The following is a 10,713-nucleotide window of genomic DNA, read 5'->3' as shown; positions in this document are numbered from 1 at the left end:
GGCGGAGTTTTCCTTGACCATCAACAATCTACTCTTTGGCAGTGGGACTGAAAGGTTTTGGTCTCACGACCCCTTTACGTTCTTGAAAAAGGAGGACCCCGAAGAGATTTTGCTTATCAGGTTATATTTATTGATATTTATTAGCTTATGAGTTAAAATGGAGAAAACTTTAAAATACGTGTTTGTAGCAGTTTGATATGGTTATTAATTCCAAAAATAGTTCTTGGATTATGTTTGGAATCTGGCCTGTACCTGGGCATGATTGAGTTATGATTGGGGTTTTGATGGGGCCATGTCATTAGGGCATTGAGTCCCTACCCCTTGGTGGGTGGGGACTCACAGATAAAAGGACAGAGTTGAGAGGGTTTTTTGATGTTGGAGTTTGATGCTGAAGCCTTAAGCTGGAGCCCCAGGAAGTAAGTTCACAGAGGAAAGAGAAGCAAGTCCTAGAAAGAGAGGAACGCTGAACTCAGAGAAAAGCAAGCCCCTGGAAGAGAGGAACCCAGGAAGCCTGAACCCTGGCGGACGTCAGCAGCCATCTTGCTCCAACACGTGAAAATGCTTTGGTGAGGGAAGTACCTTAAGCTTATGGCCTGGTATCTGTAAACTCCTACCCCAAATAAATACCCTTTATAAAAGCCAGCCAATTCCAGTATTTTGCATCAGCACCCCTTTGACTGACTAATATAGTGTTTTAAAATAACATTAATTAACCTGTTATAAGTGAACATTATAACATATTTATGAAAAATCATTTTCCATATTGGAAAAAAAATTAGCAAGGGCAGTGTTTTATATTTTTGCAAATCTCTTTAATTACTAGATATTTAATTGATTATTAATATCTTAATAGCTGGATTCTTCTCTCTGCTGCTACAGGTCCATCTGTTGGGATATCACATGTCATGTGATTTCTGGAAAATTCTACTGCACCGATGAGAGAATAAGAGTGAAAAAGGCAGACAACGTCATGGTGTTATGAAAATAGTTTCAGCCACTTAGCTCACCGTGAGAGTGTCGAGGACTCAGGTTCCCAGGCCTCGCCTTGAAAACCTCTGATCTTGAGCAGCTATTTCTGTAAAGGCCGTGCCGGCCACGTGCTCTCTGTCAGAACTGTCAACTCTGCCACGGTAGCAGGGCATAGACATACATATAATGGATGGGTATGGTTGTATTCCAGTAAAACTGTGTTTATAAAATAGGCGGTGGGTTGGATTTGGCCCACTGGCCATCGTTTGCTGACCCCTGATCTAGAGTCCAAGCTTACAAGCCTTGCGTTTAGGGCTTGTGCCACAAAAGGAAAAGGAAATGGAAAATGCCATTTGATCCAGCACAGCCAGGTTCCTCCCAGAGGAAGTTCAAAGGACTTTCTCAGAGACTAGATCTATTTCTAACTTCCCTAGTTCCCAATTTGGCAAAATTTGCAGTCTCCACCACAATACTTAGCTATCCTGCCGCCTGCTTTGTTTCTCCCATAGCCCCGACTCAGCGTGCCCCCCAATTCCAGCTGCTCATCAGACAGGACACAGACATCGGGGGAGATGCAGGGAAGCTTTCCTCCCCATCGCTGCCCCAACCCCACCTCGAGTCATGGGCCTATGGGGTGGGGGGGAAACAGGTGATGCAGGAGCCGCTGTGGGGCAGCCGCCCCTCTGACTCCTGAGCCTGCCACCTTAGTGCCATTTTGTCATTGGCACTGTTTCCCTTTGGAGCTTCATTCCCACACAGCCTTGTTCCTAGGGAGTAAAAACTGCCCTTGGACCCGTCTTGACCTCCTCCGCTGACCACTGCTCTGGTCCACCCCAGGTCTCCCCAGCTCCCCGTGGGAATAAAAAGCCCCATGTCCCAGGACACAGAGGTGACTCCTGGTTCTGGTTTGTCCGTGCATCCAAGTCTCCGACCTGACAGCCCTTTCTTCCAGGGCAGCGTCCTGCTTGTCCAGGAGGGAGCAGATCCCCATCCTCTGGTTTCCCCCTTCATCCCGTCTGTGCCCCTGCAGGGCCCTTTGTGCCAGGTGCTGTCCAGCTGGAGGAGATGGTTTCTGGACCCCATGGGACTGTCCTAGCCAGTAAGGAAAACACCTTTGCCTGGGAAGAGGCTGAGGTCGCCTTAGAAACGTGTGATGCCGGGACTCGCCCTTCCCCAGCCCTCCACCAGCTTCCGCCTTATTTTGCCCTCCTTGTCTTCACCGCCAGTTGACCCCTGATTTACCTGGCAGAGGGCTCTGATTTTTTATTATTATTATTAAGTTATATGCCTCTTTTTTTTTTTAATTTTTAAAATTTTATTTATTTCTCCCCCCCTCCCCCGTTGTCTGCTCTCTTGTGTCCATTCACATGTGTTCTTTTGTGTCCACTTGCATTCTCGGTGGCACCGGGAATCCATGTTTCTTTTTCTTGCGTCATCTTGCTGCATTGGCTCTCCGTGTGTGCGGCACCACTCCCGGGCAGGCTGCGCTTTTGTTCACATAGGGCGGCTCAGTGCAGGGTGCACTCCTTGCGCATGGAGCTCCCCTACGCGGGGGACACCCTTGCGTGGCACCGCACTCCTTGCGCATGGGCCAGTTCACCCCACGGGTCAGGAGGCCCTGGGTTTGAACCCTGGACCTCCCATAGGGTAGACAGACGCCCTATCCGTTGAGCCACGTCCGCTTCCCGAGAGCTCTGATTTAACTCACTGAGGCTTGAGTCTGAGCAGGGCAGGGCACACTCCAGACCGAAGTCGACTCAGATCTCAGGATGAATGCCCGACTCTCGGGGGACCTCCTCCCTAGGCCAGTTTTCCCTTCATGCCCAGAAAAAGATTGTGTGCCACCAACTCGGGATGGAATTCATCAGAAGCAGATGGATTCTGCTTTCCCACCACCACCCCCAAACTCACCCAGGAGGACTTTAAAAATAGAACAGTTGAGCTGGGCTGTTATGGTCTTGTGAAAAACACTGCTCAGACCCTCCCAGACCTGGTCCCTGCCCAGAAGGAGGGACAGGCTCACCAGGGTCCCTCAGCAGATACTTGGCCCCGGGCAGATTTATGGGTTCAGCCTTGGCGGAGGCTTTCCCATGGCTCCCAGCCACCGTCCAACTACCCTCCCACGTCCCAGCCAGCGCAGCCCTGGGACCTTCTGTTTCTCTTCTACCCCCCCCCCGACTTGCTGAGTCACCCACTCAGCCCCCTAGCCCCAGTCGCCCTGGGCCTGGAACCCAGACCCCAGACCCAGCCTGCCCTAACGCCTGCATTCCCACCACTTGGCGGCTTCTGTCTAAGGACATCCCCAACTCCGACCTGTGTCCCCCACCCTCTTCTGATCTGAGGTGCTGCAGTTGGACAGAAAGGGGTGTCCTTCCCAATCTGGGCTTCAGGTCCCAGGTTTGAGGCTGGACAGTGACTTTCAGTGAGGGCAGCCTCTGGGAGCTGTCCTCTTTGGGGCCAGGCTAGAGCCCCCTGCAGCTCTGTGCTGCGGCAGGACTTAGCAAGAAGCCTGAGGACATTGCCTCTGGGAGAAGCTGGCCTTAGGCAGTGCTTTTTTAAGCAGTGTTGATGGAACTCCAGAGCTGGTGAAGCCTTAGACAAAAGCCACACAAGGAACCCTAGCCTGGCTTCTTTTCCTAGAGGTTAGGTTTCTAACATAATGGCAAGAGAAAGCCGTAATTACCACTCCCTGGAAAAAGACACATGTTCTCCTTTTAAGGTCCTCTGAGGATGTAATTGAGTCTATCACTTGCCTTCACTAGCCTTAGTGCTTGGTTCAGTTAAGGAAAAAGCTGCCTCTGGGATAAGATCTCGAAGGGGGCGGCTTGGTCTAGCTAAAATTTCTCTGGAAACCAGAATGTGAGCCATGTAAGCTTTATGGCTTAACCTGTAAATATAACTCATGTCAAGAAATGAGTGGAAAGGTGCAGGAGGGCCAGAGAGGAAAATACTATCAGGATGAGGGGCAGCTGGAGAGAGCCACAACCCGGAGACAAAATCCTGAGTTCCCGACTGCCTCTGGGACGGTGCGTAAGCAGCCACTGCTGCTAGAACCAAGCTGGCTCCCCTCTTCACTTATTTTTAAATGTTTATTGACTCTTCCTTTTTTTGACTTTCCTCCCCCTTAGGAAGGTCCAGTGCAGGAGCAGGACCTCGTACATGGGTAGCGGGCGCTCAACCCTTTGAGCTCAGCCTCTGCCTGGTTGCCTCTTTAGCCTCCCCCGGCTACCGGCCCCAGCCCAGCTCTGTGTTGGCTCACAGCTGCCAAGAGCCTCCCTGGCCACCTGGCATCCCCCCCACACACTGTGCTGCTGCCCCTACCTCGGCACCCGTGCAGCAATTTCTGTCCTTTTGCTCTCACCGGAAGGTTTCTGGGCACCTTAGGGGAGAACAGCAAGGGGTGGTGCCCTAACTCAAGTGGGGACCCAGTCGAACCCCTCCCTCTCCCACTTCTAGAAGAACCCCTGGGAAGCCAGCCCTGGGGGCCAAGGAAGAGGAAGTGCAGCCTGGTGCTCCCCTGAGGGTCCTCCAGGCCAGGAGCCCCTCCCGCTCCCCAGGGCCCGCTGCCTCCCGGCCTGGGTGCTGGAACGAGGCGGCCGAGCCTGCGTCAGAGCCCACAGCTGAGGGTCAGAGCGGCGGCCGGCGGGCCGGGGAGAAAGCAGGGTCCCGAAGCCTGAGCTGTAGTCTAGGAGAAAAGGGCAAGGGGACGGTCATTTGTCGCCAAGAGCCGGTGAGAGTGGCCTGGTGGGGAGGCCAGCCGCTGCTTCTCCAGAGGCTTGGGGCCCGATCCCTGCTTCCCTCCTTCTTTGGCCCAAGGCGGGGGCCAAGGTGGAGTCAAGGTCAGGACACGCGAGGCCTCCGGCATAGAGACGAGAGCGCATCGGCCATTTCTGCAAGACACGAGAGCGGGAGGCGTGCGTTGCTCATTACTGCAAGCCCGTGTCATCTGGGACCCTTGACAGCCAGTGCTCGGCCTTCCCTAGTACCCGCCCCCCCATCAAGGCTCTGATAAGTCCTGCTCACCCGCCCCGTGGCCCCACGCCTTCTCCTGGGACACCCTGAGCCTGGCTGAGAGGCCTGTGAGGAGCCACCTGAGAAGAGCATGCTCCCATCCAGCTGGGAGAGGAGTGAGCAGGGGGTCAGATGGCCTGGGTGGGGTTGGCAAAGAGCCAGGGGCGAAGGCTGTGGAAAAGCGGTAGAGCCCCGAAAAGGAGAGGCAGCTGGGCGACCTGCCCCCTTTCCCTTGCCTGGCCCCAGGCCCCAAGCGCCTCTGGCCCCAGATTTGTGCCAGGGCTGCCCACTCCCTCGAAGCCAGGTCCTCTGAGACCTGCCGCCCGTCCAGCAGGGGCGTGGGCAGCCCCGAAAACGCCATCAACTCCGCACTGAGGTCTGCCCTCTCCCCGGCAGCCACCCCACGTGGGGGCTGAGGGGCGCTCGGCGAACAACCCCACCCCACCCATGGGCCAGAGTTCTAGGCCTGACCCGGCCCCTCGTGGGTTCATTCCTCCACATTTTTATTGATCACCTACTACACACAGGTAAGGCCTCACCTGGTGGCCATTGTATAGCTAAGGAAACTGCGGGGCCAGCCCAGGGCCACTGCTCCAGGGCCGACCTCGGCATTTCAGAGCTGCCCCTGCTTAATCCCAAATCCTTGCATTTTAGCTATATTTGTACAGAAGAGGAAAAATACCTCAAGTTTCAAGAGATTTCAGAATATGCCCATTAGGGGTCTGGTGAAAAGGATTCTGCATGGAAGTAGGGTCGAGCGCATTACGATGTTGTCCTCAGCGGGCAAACATCCCCCTCCCTTTGTGAAAGTCCGACTCTTCAGCCGGCTCCTTCCAGCGCCGTCCCCTGAGCCTGCTGCTGGCTAAGGGTGTGGGGTCTGAGGCGAGGCACCCCTTAGTTCAAGACACGGTCCCCCACTTAACTTCCATAAGCTTCAATTTCCACCTCTGTAAAATAGTCCTCATTTGGTTGTAACCTCAGTTCCTGTTCTGTCTCTGTCACCCAATTCATGTCAGCTGTTAAGGTAATGGTGGTTATTGTTAACTATACTTTTCATTCACGAGCTCATCTCACACCCTGGAAGAGAAGAAAGGCTCACGTTCGTGCCTGCCATTTTTGTATAAAAAATCAGAGGTTCTGGAACGTGACAGGCCACAGTCTGGTGAGGGGCTGGAAGGGCTGTGTCCCCAAGAAGCCCCCCCTGCCCTGCGGTCCAGCTCGGTTGCTTCCGGAGGCACACTCTGTCTGACCCCTTTCTCCCAGAGGGCAGGATCTCCCCTGCCCCAGGGGGCCAAGCACGGTGAGAGGCGTGTGCCAGTGAAGTCACATGGCTGTCCCCGGCCCCGGCCAGGTGTGTGTCCTTTCCCAGGCCCCTGAATCTGCCCCTTTGCCACCTCCCACACTAAGCGTCCCCGAGTCCCGGGGCCTCCGTGCCTCCCCCTCCCCTTGAAGAGACCGCATTGCCAGGGAGCCATTTGCAGCCCCCACCCTGCACCCACCCCACGAGGAACGAGGGGTCCGCCCAGCCCCCACACAGCCAGCTCCTCACCCCCTGAGGGCCAGGCCATTGTCCCAGGCCCCCCAGCCCCAAGACCCCCGCCCCTCCAAGGCCCAGGGCGCGGGGCCTACCTTCAGAGGATGCAGGTAGCGGAGCCCGCGCGGGAACGGCGGCCGGGCGGGGCCGGGCAGCTCGTGGCCGAGCAGCTCGTGGCCGAGCGTGCGGGTGAGGTGGGCGATGTAGCTGGCAGCCAGCACCAGCACGTCCAGCTTGGAGAGCTTGGTGTCGGGCGGCACGGCGGGCAGCGTGGCCTGCAGAGCCAGGAAGGCCTGGCGCAGCGTCCTCACCCGGCTCCGCTCCCGCGCCGCGTTCTCGGGACCCACCGGGCCCTGCACAGGGGGGCCCCGGGTGAGTGCCGCCCCCACCTGCAGGAAGGCCTTGGCCAGGCTGCCAGCCCTGCGCAGCAGGGGCTCCAGGGCACAGCCCCCTTCGCCCCAGCCTCAGCCTTGCCGCGGAGGTTGAGAGAAGGCCGGGCCCGCCGTCAGAGGGCAAGAGGGTGGCAGGGCTGGGTGCAGGGTGCCAGGGTCCTGGACTCTCTCTGAAACTCCATCTGCCTCCGCGTTGCCCTTGCTCTCACCTCCCACCCAAGTCTGCATCCTGCTCACCCCAGGGTGCACCAGGCCGCAGGGTGCACAGCGCCACACCCTTCTAGGTATGGCTGACCCTTGGCCAGCAAAGTCCTGCAGCAGGAGGAAAGGACACTAACCCGAGGGTGGAAACCTAGGCTCTGCCGGCTGTGGCACGCCCTTGGGAGGCTCCCGTCACCCTCTGGGCCTCAGTTTCCCCATTGAGAGAAGGCAGATGGGCCAGCTCTCTGAACTGGGCACTGGTTAAACCACCTTTGATTTATCCCACCCACCCCAAGCGTGGAACCTTGGAGTCCAAGCCGCCACTGTCCCCTCTCTTGGTGGGCATGGCAACGCTGCCGGAGGCTCGGCCCTCGGCGGTGGCCTCGCGTCCTCCCCTCCCTCGGCCCCCGCCTCCGGCTCTCTCCCCAAGTCCCTTACCCTTCCGTGAGCCAGGCTCCTGGCCCTGGGCCCTCGAAGGCTCGGGGCAGCTCTGCTCCATCTTTGGCTGCTCCAGCCTGGCTCGTCCCACAGGCCCTGCCCTGTCCTGCTCAGGCGGCTCCTTTTCCTGTCCGTGCCTGGCAGCGACTGAGGTCTGGCCCTCGCCCGGCTGTGCCCCACGCCCTGCACGGCCGGGGCCGCTCGGGCCTCCCGCTGTGACATGCCACACCCCAGGGGCACGGTGCTGCGGCCCAGGGCGCGGCCTCGGGCTGGCCTGCGTGGGCTGGTCACCCGGCCAGCGAAGGCTCCGCGGAGGAAGCTGGCGCCCACTCCCGCCCGCTTCGCTCCCGGCTCCGGGAAAACCGCCCACCAGGCACGGCCCCCGCGAAGAGCCTCCCGCCCGCCTCGCAGCCCCGCTCGGGGGTGGGGGTGCTGTGTGCTGGGAGGGGCCGAGCCCTGGAGGCCTGCTCAAGAAGGCACGAGGATGGCTGGGGAAGGGGCTCCCTCCCGGGAGCCGTGCCCGGCCCCGGCTGCAGCCCTGGGGCGGCCCTGCAACGTCAGCCTTGTGACTCGAGTCCAAGGAAAGGGCAAAGTGACAAGGGGGGGCGGCTAGACGTCCTTCCATCGTGCCACTTCCTCCCCTCCGGCTGCCTGACCTTCCAGCCACACGGTGCCACTCCCCACTCCAACCCAGAGCACATCCTCCGGGACACATTCCTCCCGCTGTGCCAGGTGAAACACTCCCCATCCTTTACTGTGAGGACGCCCTCAAACCCCACCAAGCCCCCGTCTCCCTGTTTGGTTGGCACCCCGCTTTCTGCCCTGCCTGGTTTCCTAACAGTTCATGTTCCTGGATCACTCTGCACCAGGCACCGCGCTGAGCGCCACGTGTGTTATCTTCTCTTAACGCGTGGAGAAGAGCCTTGTAAAAACAGAGACTCTTAGAGCTTCATTTTACAGATCGGGAAACTGAGGCAAAACAACTTGCCCAATGCCAAGCATCTAGAAAGAGGTGGGGTGGAAACCCAGGCACCCAGTCGGCCTTGGACTGCTACCCTTCGCCCTGGCTCTCGGCCACCTGCTCTCCTGCCTCCCCCGGCTTACTCATGTGGCCGTGCGAGTCACGAGGTCTTCAGAAGCAAGGGCAGTGATGAGCAACTCATTGCAGCAACTTGTGAGGAGGAGGGAGGTAGGCTGAGGGAACAGCGGATCTGCCCAGTGGCCCCTGCCCACCCTCGAGGTACAGCCTCTCCCTGCCCCAGAGCCATCCTCCCTGCCCTTTGTTTCCAGTCTTGTAAAGCGAAAGTGCAGAGAGGAAGGAGAAACCAAGGTGGATGCAGTTACAGCCAGAGAAACCCAGCCCGCCAGAGAACTGGAAAAGAAAGAAAAATAAAAACCACCCGAATATCCATCAGTAGGGAAGTGGGTAAAGAATTTGGGTATTTCCATACTGTGGAATAATGTGCAGAAAGCACAAGATTAAGAGACCTCTGTATACCGACATGAAAAACTCTTTAAGATAATTAAGTGAAAAAACCTAGTTGGAGATCAATATGTATAATAAGATTCTAATCAGGTTAAAAAAACACAACACACACCAAAACATATGTGCAAAGGTTAACAGGCTTATGGAAATGTACAAAGATGCACACCAAATCGAGAGGATGGGGCTCAAAGCTCCACCCCTCAAATCACACCATTGGTCTTTCTGGGGGGCCAGCCCCCACCCTGACTGTCCTGGGCCCACCCTGGGCTGAGGGGCAGGAGGGGCTCATGAATAACAGTGGATTCCAGAGGTTACCCCCCAGGAGGCGGGACAAAGGGCAGACCTCCCTTTGGAGGCTGAATTCCTTACTCTCCAGTGATCTCAGGAGATCCTGAGCCCCCAGCTAAACTGCTCGGCTCCCCAGAATTCCTGACCCACAGAAACCAGGTGAAACAATACATACTTGATTGTTGATTAAGTTTGGGGGTAATCTGATAAGCAGCAATAGATAATGAATATAATATGTGCAATATGTGTCATTGAAATGTATATTATTGTATGGGTGAATTTTAAGTTTCCATAAATGGTACTGCATTGTAGATTTCCTTCTATTAATTAATTCTTTCACCCAATCTATGTTTTACTTTTTTTTTTAGCATGTGTGCGTGAAGCATATAGGTTTACAGAAAAATCATGCAGAAAATACAGAGTTCACATCCATTTCCCCCTTCCCGTTATTAACACCTTGTATAAGTATGGTAGCTGTGTTATAAATGATGAAATAATATTATAGTAATTGTACTATTAACTATAGTCCACGGTTTACATTAGGGTTCACTGCTTATGTTATACAGTGGTGGAGTTTTGGATCTGTGTGTACCCCAGAAAAACATGTTCTTAATCCATCCCTGTGGGTGTGAGTCCATTGTACGTGGGACCTTCCGACGAGGGCACTTCAGTTAAGGTGTGACCCAAGATAAGTCTGAACCCTATTACTGGGGTCCTTTATAAGCAGGATGAAACTCAGGCAGATGAAGAGAAAGTCGTGAGAAGCAAGAAGGAGAAATTAAGCTGACCTCAAAAGAGCCCTTAGCGGCAGCGGACTTGGCCCAGTGGTTAGGGCGTCCGTCTACCACATGGGAGGTCCGTGGTTCAAACCCCGGGCCTCCCTGACCCGTGTGGAGCTGGCCCATGCGCAGTGCTGATGCGCGCAGGGAGTGCCCTGCCACGCAGGGGTGTCCCCCGCGTAGGGGAGCCCCACGTGCAAGGAGTGCGCCCTATAAGGAGAGCCACCCAGCACTAAAGAAAGTGCAGCCTGCCCAGGAATGGCACCGCCCACACGGAGAGCTGACACAACAAGATGACGCAACAAAAAGAGACACTGATGACAACAACAGAAGCAGACAAAGAAGAAGATGCAGCAAATAGACACAGAGAGCAGACAACTGGGGTGGGTGGGGAAGGGGAGAGAAATAAATAAATAAATAAATCTTAAAAAAAAAAAGAGAGAGAGAGAACTGAGAGGCCAGCAGAGGCTGCCATGTGCATTGACGTGACAGAGAACCAAGGACCAGGGATTGCTGGCAGCCAGCCTAAAATGCCAGTCCTTGGGATAAATGCATCACCTTGATGACACCATGATTTGGGCTTTTTCTTCACTTCAAAACTGTACACTAGTAAGT

General features: G+C 55.9%; 1 protein-coding gene across 1 annotated transcript; it reads right to left on the bottom strand.

Annotated features, from left to right (window-relative positions):
- Nucleotides 1–2,260: 2,260 nt before the first annotated feature.
- Nucleotides 2,261–7,873, bottom strand: TCF23 (transcription factor 23). The gene is made up of 3 exons (XM_004451490.3): nt 7,546–7,873; nt 6,610–6,867; nt 2,261–4,859 (listed from the first exon to the last, which is right to left on the bottom strand). The coding sequence occupies exons 1-3, from the start codon at nt 7,765–7,767 to the stop codon at nt 4,680–4,682; spliced, it is 660 nt and encodes a 219-aa protein (XP_004451547.2). The 5' UTR covers nt 7,768–7,873; the 3' UTR covers nt 2,261–4,679.
- Between the last annotated feature and the right edge of the window lie 2,840 nt (nt 7,874–10,713).

Source organism: Dasypus novemcinctus, chromosome 25 (genome assembly GCF_030445035.2).
Source record: "Dasypus novemcinctus isolate mDasNov1 chromosome 25, mDasNov1.1.hap2, whole genome shotgun sequence".
NCBI lineage: Eukaryota > Metazoa > Chordata > Mammalia > Cingulata > Dasypodidae > Dasypus > Dasypus novemcinctus.
Note: the sequence above shows the minus strand (reverse complement) of the source record. Positions and strands in the feature narration are given on the sequence as shown.

Excerpts from the sequence above, each read along its gene's own strand:
- TCF23 (XM_004451490.3), bottom strand. The coding sequence starts at position 7,767 with ATGTCACAGCGGGAGGCCCGAGCGGCCCCGGCCGTGCAGGGCGTGGGG. Across the intron at positions 6,868-7,545 it reads GGAGCCTGGCTCACGGAAGG|GGCCCGGTGGGTCCCGAGAA; the intron begins GTAAGGGACTTG and ends CCCCCTGTGCAG. Across the intron at positions 4,860-6,609 it reads GCTACCTGCATCCTCTGAAG|AAATGGCCGATGCGCTCTCG; the intron begins GTAGGCCCCGCG and ends CGTGTCTTGCAG.